This window comes from Thunnus thynnus, chromosome 9 (genome assembly GCF_963924715.1).
Source record: "Thunnus thynnus chromosome 9, fThuThy2.1, whole genome shotgun sequence".
NCBI classification, from domain to species: Eukaryota; Metazoa; Chordata; class Actinopteri; order Scombriformes; family Scombridae; genus Thunnus; species Thunnus thynnus.
In genome coordinates this window covers 16,970,436-16,982,436 of record NC_089525.1, presented here as the reverse complement: position 1 = coordinate 16,982,436, position 12,001 = coordinate 16,970,436, and the positions used below count along the sequence as shown (strand labels likewise).

The following is a 12,001-nucleotide window of genomic DNA, read 5'->3' as shown; positions in this document are numbered from 1 at the left end:
GTGCTGAAACTTAGAAATAATGTTAAGAGTGGACATCAAAAAGGCTATTTTTAACTGATAATAAGTATCACATGAGATTTAGCCTCTATTAAGAAGAGTGCGGGTCATGTTGCAACCAGTATCTCTGTCCATGGTGCTGATTGTACACCGATTATGGACGATGACCTTTAATAACTTCATGTATATACACTTAAAAACTTAAATGAACCCCAAATAACCAACCTCTAGAGGAGAGTCTGGTTCATCCAGGATGCTCTTTTCATTCTGTATCCGCTGCATCGTCCCTGTAGAACTGGGGTCCATTATCAGCACATTCTGACTACCAGCTCTGCCAAACTTACAGTCACTCTTTCTGGAGTCAGTCGTCCTGCACACCTCGTAATTGTACACGTGTTGGAGAGTCCCTGTCCCCAAAGTGTCTGAGTAACGTGGTGGATAATATGGAATCACAGGGAGATTGGAGTGATACAGGATGCGAGACTGTCTCCATCTGTAGATTTTCACTGATATAATAACCACTAAACACGTGATGAAGAGGAAGGAAACTACAGCCAGAGCCAACACTAAGTAAAAAGTCAGGTTGTCATTGTACTCCTTGTCGTGTGTAAAGTCAGTGAACTCTGACAGCACTTCAGGGAAGCTGTCCGCCACCGCCACGTTAACAATGACTGTAGCTGAACGAGAGGGCTGCCCGTTGTCCTCCACTATAACAGTCAGTCTTTGTTTCACAGCATCTTTATCAGTCACCTGGCGGATAGTTCTTATTTCTCCATTCTGTAAGCCCACTTCAAACAGCGCCCTGTCTGTGGCTTTCTGCAGTTTATAGGAGAGCCAGGCATTCTGTCCAGAGTCCGCATCAACAGCCACCACTTTAGTGACCAGATAGCCCACATCTGCTGAACGAGGCACCATTTCAGCCACCAGAGAGCCACCAGTTTGGACTGGGTACAGAACCTGAGGGGGGTTGTCGTTCTGGTCCTGGATCATTATTTTCACAGTCACATTGCTACTGAGTGGAGGGGAACCTCCGTCCTGCGCTTTGACGTGGAACTGAAAGTCTTTGATCTGCTCGTAGTCAAAGGAGCGAACTGCATGGATGACTCCACTATCAGCACTAACGGACACATATGAGGAGACTGGCACTCCGTTAACAGAGGAGTCCTCCAGTATGTAGGAAACACGGGCATTCTGGCTCCAGTCAGCGTCTCTGGCTTTCACTGTGAATACAGAGAGGCCTGGTGTGTTGTTTTCTACAATGTGGGCCTCATATGAGCTCCTCTCAAAGACAGGCGCGTTATCATTCACATCAGAGATCTGTAAGGTGAGAGTGACGCTGCTGGAGAGAGAGGGCACTCCCTCATCAGAGCAAGTCACAGTAATGTTATACTCAGAGGCTCTTTCTCTGTCCAAATCACTGTCTGTCACGATGCTATAGAGATTATTAGATGTAGATGTAATTGAAAATGGTGTATTCTTACTAATCGCACATCGGACTTTACCATTTTCTTCAGAATCAGGATCATTTACACTCATTACAGCCACCACTGTGTTAGAACGCGAATCTTCTCCTATTGAATTTGATGATGAAATTATATTTATGATGGGACTATTGTCATTAGTGTCACCTACATCAACGATCACCTTGCTTGAATCAGATAGACCTCCTTGGTCAATTGCCTCTATATCAAGTTCATAACTTTTTGCCTTTTCGTAATCAATAGGCCCAGTTAACATGATATGACCGTCGTCAGTAATGTGGAATAATTCTGAGATGATCCTCATGCTATTTCCGATGACGTAACTAACCTCTCCATTTGAGCCTTTGTCTGCATCAGAAGCACTCACTTTGGTAATGAGTGTTCCCGTGGGCGAGTTTTCTTTTACACTTGCTTTGTAAACGGTGTGCGTAAAAACGGGAGCATTATCATTAGCATCTAATACTGTAATATGAATCTGCATTGTCCCAGACCTCTGCGGTTCTCCTCCATCTACAGCTGTTAGCAACAATGATGCAAACTCCTGTTTCTCCCTGTCGAGAGGTTTTTGTAAAATCATTTCGACCTTTTTGACGCCATTGGATTGACTGTGCAATTTAAGCATAAAATTATCATTGGGCTTCAGTGTATAGCTCTGAAGACCATTCAGTCCTATATCAGGGTCTATTGCTTTCTCTAGCATGAACTTGGAACCGATGACTGCAGACTCGCTTATTTCAATTTTCTTCTCGTCCTTTTGGAATATGGGAGCATTGTCATTAATATCTGTGATTTCGACAGTAACCGGGAATATTTCAATTGGATTTTCTAAGGCAATCTGAAAATGCAAAGCGCAAGGCGTTGTCTGGCCACAGAGAGCTTCGCGATCTATTCTCTCTTTGATAATAAGGAGTCCTTTTTCCTTGTTGAGCTGAATATATTCTGCACTGCCTCCCGTGTGAATACGAGCTTTACCCGCTTGTAAGCGTCTAACATCTAAACCTAAATCCTGAGCTATATTACCGACCAATGAGCCTTTGGCCATTTCCTCAGGAATTGAGTAGCTGACCTGGCCGAGCACTGAACTGAGGCAGAGGACCGAGAAAAACAACAGTACTTGCCGTCTCATTGTTCTGTCAGACACCTCCGTCGAACAAAACAAACGTGTTCTCCTCTCTTCTACAATCTGCGTTACTGATACGAATCAGAAACGCAAAACGATCATTATATCCGACGACTGGCGAAAAAATTATTCCATTTTGATACTCCTCGCGTGGCGTTTCATCCACTGTCGACTGTGCGTTATGCTTCGGAGTCCCTCTTCCTTGTGAGAGGACAGGGGATGGACTAGTATAAATATGAATTAAAACGACAAGACGCTAGTCAACAGCGGCCCACTGAGTTCACAATACGAAACTACACGAGTTAAATAAAAAACAGACACATACCTCTGCTGTTGCTTCTTTTGCACGGAATAAATTATCATCCAGTAAAAACAATTGGTGGTGTGGCATTGTTAAATAAAACAACATTTTCCCCGAGGGAATGACAACAAATGTTTCCTCAATATAAGGGCACTCAACCTGCGATGTGAACGAAGGAGAAAACGTTTTAGATAAATGAGGAAATGACAAGAGTGGGGAGAGAGAAGAGGCTGTTGTGTCGCTGTCCAAGGTGCTTTAACGATATTGGCTGTAAATGACAACACTGAAAAAATAATAGAAGTGTGAGTTTGATTATCAGATTTGAAACCTTCTAACCTCTAGAGGAGAGTCTGGTTCATCCAGGATGCTCTTTTCATTCTGCATCCGTTGCATCGTCCCTGTAGAACTGGGGTCCATTATCAGCACGTTCTGACTACCAGCTCTGCCGAACTTACAGTCACTCTTTCTGGAGTCAGTCGTTCTGCACACCTCGTAATTGTACACGTGTTGGAGAGTCCCTGTCCCCAAAGTGTCTGAGTAACGTGGTGGATAATATGGAATCACAGGGAGATTGGAGTGATACAGGATGCGAGACTGTCTCCATCTGTAGATTTTCACGGATATAATAACCACTAAACACGTGATGAAGAGGAAGGAAACTACAGCCAGAGCCAACACTAAGTAAAAAGTCAGGTTGTCATTGTACTCCTTGTCGTGCGTAAAGTCAGTGAACTCTGACAGCACTTCAGGGAAGCTGTCCGCCACCGCCACGTTAACAATGACTGTAGCTGAACGAGAGGGCTGCCCGTTGTCCTCCACTATAACAGTCAGTCTTTGTTTCACAGCATCTTTATCAGTCACCTGGCGGATAGTTCTTATTTCTCCATTCTGTAAGCCCACTTCAAACAGCGCCCTGTCTGTGGCTTTCTGCAGTTTATAGGAGAGCCAGGCATTCTGTCCAGAGTCCACATCAACAGCCACCACTTTAGTGACCAGATAGCCCACATCTGCTGAACGAGGCACCATTTCAGCCACCAGAGAGCCACCAGTTTGGACTGGGTACAGAATCTGAGGAGGGTTGTCGTTCTGGTCCTGGATCAGTATTTTCACAGTCACATTGCTACTGAGTGGAGGGGAGCCTCCGTCCTGCGCTTTGACGCGGAACTGGAAATCTTTGATCTGCTCGTAGTCAAAAGAGCGAACTGCATGGATGACTCCACTATCAGCACTAACGGACACATATGAGGAGACTGGCACTCCGTTAACAGAGGAGTCCTCCAGTATGTAGGAAACACGGGCATTCTGGTTCCAATCAGCGTCTCTGGCTTTCACTGTGAACACAGAGAGGCCTGGTGTGTTGTTTTCTAGAATGTAGGCCTCATATGAGCTCCTCTCAAAGACAGGCGCGTTATCATTCACATCAGAGATCTGTAAGGTGAGAGTGACGCTGCTGGAGAGGGAGGGCACTCCTTCATCAGAGCAGGTCACAGTAATGTTATACTCAGAGGCTCTCTCTCTGTCTAAATCACTGTCTGTCACAATGCTATAGAGATTATTAGATGTAGATGTAATTGAAAATGGTGTATTCTTACTAATCGCACATCGGACTTTACCATTTTCTTCAGAATCAGGATCATTTACACTCATTACAGCTACCACCGTGTTGGAACGCGAATCCTCTCCTATTGAATTTGATGTTGAAATCATATTAATGACGGGACTATTGTCATTAATGTCACCTACATCAATGATCACTTTGCTGGAATCAGATAGACCTCCTCGGTCAACTGCCTCTATATCTATCTCATATTTTTTGGCTTTTTCATAATCAATAGACCCATTTAACATAAGATCTCCGTCTTCAGTAATGTGGAATAATTTTGAGATGCTCCTCATGCTATTTCCGATGACGTAACTAACCTCTCCATTTGAGCCTTTGTCTGCATCAGAAGCACTCACTTTGGTAATGAGTGTTCCCCTGGGCGAGTTTTCTTTTACACTTGCTTTGTAAACGGTGTGCGTAAAAACGGGAGCATTATCATTAGCATCTAATACTGTAATATGAATCTGCATTGTCCCAGACCTCTGCGGTTCTCCTCCATCTACAGCTGTTAGCAACAATGATGCAAACTCCTGTTTCTCCCTGTCGAGAGGTTTTTGTAAAATCAGTTCGACCTTTTTACCACCATCAGACTGACTGTGCAATTTAAGTACAAAATTATCATTTGGCTTCAGTGTATAGCTCTGAAGACCATTCAGTCCTATATCAGGGTCTATTGCTTTCTCTAGCATGAACTTAGAACCGACGACTGCAGACTCGCTTATTTCAAACCTCCTCTCTTCCTGTTCGAATAAGGGAGCATTGTCATTAATATCTGTGATTTCGACAGTAACCGGGAATATTTCTATTGGGTTTTCTAAGGCAATCTGAAAATGCAAAGCGCAAGGCGTTGTCTGGCCACAGAGAGCTTCGCGATCTATTCTCTCTTTGATAATAAGGAGTCCTTTTTCCTTGTTGAGCTGAATATATTCTGCACTGCCTCCCGTGTGAATACGAGCTTTACCCGCTTGTAAGCGTCTAACATCTAAACCTAAATCCTGAGCTATATTACCGACCAATGAGCCTTTGGCCATTTCCTCAGGAATTGAGTAGCTGACCTGGCCGAGCACTGAACTGAGGCAGAGGACCGAGAAAAACAACAGTACTTGCCGTCTCATTGTTCTGTCAGACACCTCCGTCGAACAAAACAAACGTGTTCTCCTCTCTTCTACAATCTGCGTTACTGATACGAATCAGAAACGCAAAACGATCATTATATTCGACGACTGGCGAAAAAAATTATTCCATTTTGATACTCCTCGCGTGGCGTTTCATCCACTGTCGACTGTGCGTTATGCTTCGGAGTCCCTCTTCCTTGTGAGAGGACAGGGGATGGACTAGTATAAATATGAATTAAAACGACAAGACGCTAGTCAACAGCGGCCCACTGAGTTCACACTACGAAACTACACGAGTTAAAGAGAAAAGAAACACATACCTCTGCTGTTGCTTCTTTTGCACGGAATAAATTATCATCCAGTAAAAACAATTGGTGGTGTGGCATTGTTAAATAAAACAACATTTTCCCCGAGGGAATGACAACAAATGTTTCCCCAATATAAGGGCACTCAACCTGCGATGTGAACGAAGGAGAAAACGTTTTAGATAAATGAGGAAATGACAGGAGTGGGGAGAGAGAAGAGGCTGTTGTGTCGCTGTCCAAGGTGCTTTAACGATATTGGCTGTAAATGACAACACTGAAAAAATAATAGAAGTGTGAGTAAGATTATCAGATTTGAAACCTTCTAACCTCTAGAGGGGAGTCTGGTTCATCCAGGATGCTCTTTTCATTCTGTATCCGCTGCATCGTCCCTGTAGAACTGGGGTCCATTATCAGCACGTTCTGACTACCAGCTCTGCCGAACTTACAGTCACTCTTTCTGGAGTCAGTCGTCCTGCACACCTCGTAATTGTACACGTGTTGGAGAGTCCCTGTCCCCAAAGTGTCTGAGTAACGTGGTGGATAATAAGGAATCACAGGGAGATTGGAGTGATACAGGATGCGAGACTGCCTCCATCTGTAGATTTTCACTGATATAATAACCACTAAACACGTGATGAAGAGGAAGGAAACTACAGCTAGAGCCAACACTAAGTAAAAAGTCAGGTTGTCATTGTACTCCTTGTCGTGTGTAAAGTCAGTGAACTCTGACAGCACTTCAGGGAAGCTGTCCGCCACCGCCACGTTAACAATGACTGTAGCTGAACGAGAGGGCTGCCCGTTGTCCTCCACTATAACAGTCAGTCTTTGTTTCACAGCATCTTTATCAGTCACCTGGCGGATAGTTCTTATTTCTCCATTCTGTAAGCCCACTTCAAACAGTGCCTTGTCTGTGGCTTTCTGCAGTTTATAGGAGAGCCAGGCATTCTGTCCAGAGTCCATATCAACAGCCACCACTTTAGTGACCAGATAGCCCACATCTGCTGAACGAGGCACCATTTCTGCCACCAGAGAGCCACCAGTCTGGACTGGGTACAGAACCTGAGGAGGGTTGTCGTTCTGGTCCTGGATCATTATTTTCACTGTCACATTGCTACTGAGTGGAGGGGAACCTCCATCCTGCGCTTTGACGCGGAACTGGAAATCTTTGATCTGCTCGTAGTCAAAAGAGCGAACTGCATGGATGACTCCACTATCAGCACTAACGGACACATATGAAGAGACTGGCACTCCGTTAACAGAGGAGTCCTCCAGTATGTAAGAAACACGGGCATTCTGGTTCCAGTCACCGTCCCTGGCTTTCACTGTGAATATAGAGAGGCCTGGTGTGTTGTTTTCTACAATGTGGGCCTCATATGAGCTCCTCTCAAAGACAGGCGCGTTATCATTCACATCAGAGATCTGTAAGGTGAGAGTGACGCTGCTGGAGAGGGAGGGCATTCCCTCATCAGAGCAGGTAACAGTTATATTGTACTCAGAGGCTATCTCTCTGTCTAAATCACTGTCTGTCATAAGGCTATAGAAATTATTTTCAGTAGACTTCAATAAGAACGGAATATTTTCATTTAAGGTACATTGTACTCTGCCATTCTCACCGTCATCTAAGTCTTGAATGTTAATTATTGTTACGACAGTATGGCTTTTGATATCCTCCGATATCATATTCGTTTTAGACATTACGTTTATCATTGGGCTATTATCGTTTACGTCTATTATTTCGACTATTACTTTGCAAGTGTCCGTCAGTCCTCCATCGTCACTTGCACGCAAATTTATTTGATAATTTCTAGACTTTTCGTAGTCAATATTCCCAATCAATCTGATTACGCCAGTGTGTTCATTTACTTCGAATAAATGTCTGACATCATCTAACGTGTTTCTGATAGAGTACGATATTCTTCCATTCGATCCGTGATCAGCATCTGATGCGCTAACTGTAGTCACAACGGTGCCTTTTGGTGAATTTTCTGCAACAGTAGCTTTGTATACGGGCTTTGTGAAAACGGGTGCATTATCATTGGCATCTAACACTGTGATAAGAATCTGCATTGTTCCAGACATTTGAGGTTCTCCTCCATCCACGGCCGTCAACACAAGAGACAAATGCTCATTTTTCTCTCTGTCAAGAGGTTGTTTTAAAACCATCTCGACATTCCTGGAGCCGTCCGCTTGATTGTGTAATTTTAGAGCAAAATGATCAGTCGGTTCGAGGAGGTAGGTTTGAAGACCATTAATTCCAACATCTAAATCCACCGCCCTTTCCAAATCAAATTTCGATCCTGTCACTGCAGACTCGCTTATTTTGAATTTAATATCACCTTTCTCAAAGGTGGGGGGATTATCATTGATGTCTACGATCTCGACTATTATCCTGTAAAATTCGATGGGTTTCTCTAAGATAATTTGAAAGTGCAGAGCACAAGGCATCGTCTGTCCGCAGAGCGTCTCTCGGTCTATTCTTTCTTTGATAAACAGGGCTCCCCTGTCTTTATTCAGGCCAATATATTCTCTGCTATCACCGAAATAGACACGGGCGTTGCGCGATTTTAGTCTCTCCACATCTAAACCCAAATCCTCCGCTACATTTCCGACTAAGGAACCAACTGGCATTTCCTCGTTAATGGAGTAGCTGACCTGCCCGAGCACAGCACTGACAAAAAGGAACGAGATGAAAAACAGTACTTGCCGTCTCATTGTTCTCGTTGTTATTATGTTAAAGGATGACATACACGTTTTCTTCGGGATAAAATGAGTCAAAGATATCTCCCAGCAAAAAGCAGAACGTCAGGGCATATATTCCTCAATAAAGAAAGAAAATAGTCCCAGCGAGATAAGTGTTTTAGTCTCAACTGTAACGCTTAATTTTCCCCATCTGTATCCTCCTCTCTTCGTTGGCGTATTAAGACGGAAATGCACTGGTGTGGATACTCTTACAGAGTAACATGCTGGACTACAGCGTCCCTAAGAGTTCAAAAAGCAATACTGCAGGAGGAGTGTTGAAAATAACCCTCTTTTTTCAAAAGCAAGAACTGATGAAGATTGAACCACTCCTATTTCACCATTTATGTTCGGAAAAACATAGGTGTTTTTTGGTAAAATTGCAGTTATAAATATTTAAAAAAATAAGTTGGTATGCATTTTATCACAAGTGCAGTAAGTACAATACATGTTCAGAGACAGTGAACTATCACCGCTTCTTTCAGCCAACTGTATCTCTGTCTATGGTGCTGAAATGAAGAGGTCAATTTTACTAAGGAGACAGTAATTTAAGGCATAACATAGTAAATAATGTTAACAAAACCAAAAGAATGAGAGTTCACATTTTATAACGGTCTAACCTCCAGAGGAGAGTCTGGTTCATCCAGGATGCTCTTTTCATTCTGTATCCGCTGCATCGTCCCTGTAGAACTGGGGTCCATTATCAGCACGTTCTGACTACCAGCTCTGCCGAACTTACAGTCACTCTTTCTGGAGTCAGTCGTCCTGCACACCTCGTAATTGTACACATGTTGGAGAGTCCCTGTCCCCAAAGTGTCTGAGTAACGTGGTGGATAATATGGAATCACAGGGAGATTGGAGTGATACAGGATGCGAGACTGCCTCCATCTGTAGATTTTCACTGATATAATAACCACTAAACACGTGATGAAGAGGAAGGAAACTACAGCCAGAGCCAACACTAAGTAAAAAGTCAGGTTGTCATTGTACTCCTTGTCGTGTGTAAAGTCAGTGAACTCTGACAGCACTTCAGGGAAGCTGTCCGCCACCGCCACGTTAACAATGACTGTAGCTGAACGAGAGGGCTGCCCGTTGTCCTCCACTATAACAGTCAGTCTTTGTTTCACAGCATCTTTATCAGTCACCTGGCGGATAGTTCTTATTTCTCCATTCTGTAAGCCCACTTCAAACAGCGCCCTGTCTGTGGCTTTCTGCAGTTTATAGGAGAGCCAGGCATTCTGTCCAGAGTCCACATCAACAGCCACCACTTTAGTGACCAGATAGCCCACATCTGCTGAACGAGGCACCATTTCAGCCACCAGAGAGCCACCAGTCTGGACTGGGTACAGAACCTGAGGGGGGTTGTCGTTCTGGTCCTGGATCAGTATTTTCACAGTCACATTACTACTGAGTGGAGGGGAACCTCCATCCTGCGCTTTGACGCGGAACTGGAAATCTTTGATCTGCTCGTAGTCAAAAGAGCGAACTGCATGGATGATTCCACTATCAGCACTAACGGACACATATGAGGAGACTGGCACTCCGTTAACAGAGGAGTCCTCCAGTATGTAGGAAACACGGGCATTCTGGTTCCAGTCAGCGTCTCTGGCTTTCACTGTGAATACAGAGAGGCCTGGTGTGTTGTTTTCTACAATGTGGGCCTCATATGAGCTCCTCTCAAAGACAGGCGCGTTATCATTCACGTCAGAGATCTGTAAGGTGAGAGTGACGCTGCTGGAGAGGGAGGGCACTCCCTCATCAGAGCAGGTCACTGTAATATTGTACTCAGAGGCTCTCTCTCTGTCCAAATCACTGTCTGTCACTATGCTATAGAAATTATTTGATGTAAATTTAATTTCAAATGGGATATTTTCATTTATTACACAGCTGACTTTCCCATTAGTTTCAGAGTCAGGGTCATTTACACTCATTAAAGCTATTACTGTTTTGTGGGCTGAATCCTCTGGCACCGAGCCTGATGTTGATATCATATTCACAGTCGGACTATTGTCGTTCACGTCAATTACATCAATTACTATCTTACTCGAATCCGACAGTCCGCCTTGATCAATCGCCTCTATATCGATGTGATAATGTCTTTCTTTTTCATAGTCTATTAGACCATTTAGTATCACATCGCCCTCGCTATTAATGTGAAATAACTTTGATACAGTATCCATGCTATTCCCGATTACGTAGGTCACCTCACCATTTGTGCCTTTGTCTGCATCAGAAGCACTCACTTTAGTAACGAGTGTTCCTATTACGGAGTTTTCTGTTATGCTTGCTTTGTACACGGGTTTACTAAAAACAGGGGCATTGTCGTTTACATCCAACACAGTAACATGAATCTGCATTGTTCCGGTCATTTGTGGTTCTCCTCCATCCTCGGCTGTCAAAACTAAAGATATGTGTTCTTGTTTCTCTCGGTCCAACGGCTTTTGTAAAATCATTTCTACTTTTTTGCTCCCATCAGACTGACTATGCAGTTTAAGCACAAAATTGTCACTCGGCTTTAGAGTATATCTCTGAAGACCATTGAGTCCTATATCAGAGTCAATCGCTTTCTCTAGCATGAATTTAGAGCCGATGACTGCAGACTCGCTTATTTCGAACCTTCTCTCCTCCTTCTGGAATACTGGAACATTATCATTAATATCGGTGATTTCTACAGTAATCGGGAATAATTCCAATGGATTTTCTAACGTAATTTGAAAATGCAAAGCGCAAGGCGTTGTCTGTCTGCAGAGCGCTTCGCGGTCTATTTTTTCTTTGATAAGGAGGACTCCTCGCTCTCTATTCAGCTCGATATACTGAGAACTGTCTCCTGTATAAATACGAGCTTTACCTGATTTGAGCCGTTTTACATCTAAACCCAAATCTTGTGCGATGTTACCGACCAAAGAGCCTTTTGCCATTTCCTCCGGAATAGAGTAGCTGACCTGCCCGATCACAGAGCGGAGGCAGACGACCGAGAAAAACAACAATACTTGCCGTTTCATTGTTCTGTCCCACACTTCCGTTGCACCGCAGCTAGCGTGTTTTATTCCGTTTAACGAGTAAGATTTCGCCACATGTAAAATGTTTTAATCCACATGTAAAAAACAGAGTTCAAGCTTGAGATGTCCGTCAATAGTATGGTCTGATATCCGAGGTGTGCATTCTACGTCTGAGACTGTGCCTCAGTAATATGTTAGGACGATGAGAGGGAGGATCTGTTGTAAAAGTAATTCACAACTGCAACACACTAGGCAACAGCGGCCCGATGAGTTCAAATTGTGAAAGTGCATAAGAAAAAACGCAATACTGCCATGTAAATTCAAATATAGTCAGAAACAGAATA

At 43.7% G+C, this 12,001-nt stretch overlaps 3 protein-coding genes across 45 annotated transcripts in view; all 3 read right to left on the bottom strand.

Annotated features, from left to right (window-relative positions):
• Positions 1-12,001, bottom strand: part of LOC137189417 (protocadherin gamma-C5-like) — a 316,496-nt gene that overhangs the window by 69,922 nt on the left and 234,573 nt on the right. Inside the window, exon 1 of one of the 43 annotated variants that reach the window (XM_067599256.1) lies at positions 9,279-11,922. The exons of 41 other annotated variants lie outside the window; for them this stretch is intronic. In XM_067599256.1, coding sequence (XP_067455357.1) covers positions 9,279-11,660 — 2,382 coding nt within the window. In that variant the 5' untranslated portion in view covers positions 11,661-11,922. Of the gene's footprint in view, positions 1-6,249; positions 8,880-9,278; positions 11,923-12,001 lie in introns of those variants that run through there. One more of the 43 variants, XM_067599234.1, reaches the window with a different exon arrangement.
• LOC137188845 (protocadherin gamma-A11-like) lies at positions 199-2,857 on the bottom strand. Its single transcript, XM_067598424.1, has one exon. The coding sequence runs from the start codon at positions 2,602-2,604 to the stop codon at positions 199-201; it is 2,406 nt and encodes an 801-aa protein (XP_067454525.1). The 5' UTR covers positions 2,605-2,857.
• On the bottom strand, positions 2,930-6,167 carry LOC137188765 (protocadherin gamma-A2-like). Its single transcript, XM_067598365.1, has one exon. It carries the CDS (start codon positions 5,615-5,617, stop codon positions 3,215-3,217), a length of 2,403 nt encoding a protein of 800 aa, XP_067454466.1. The 5' UTR covers positions 5,618-6,167; the 3' UTR covers positions 2,930-3,214.

Coding starts and splice junctions, on each gene's coding strand:
- LOC137188765 (XM_067598365.1), bottom strand. CDS start 5,617: ATGAGACGGCAAGTACTGTTGTTTTTCTCGGTCCTCTGCCTCAGTTCA.
- LOC137188845 (XM_067598424.1), bottom strand. CDS start 2,604: ATGAGACGGCAAGTACTGTTGTTTTTCTCGGTCCTCTGCCTCAGTTCA.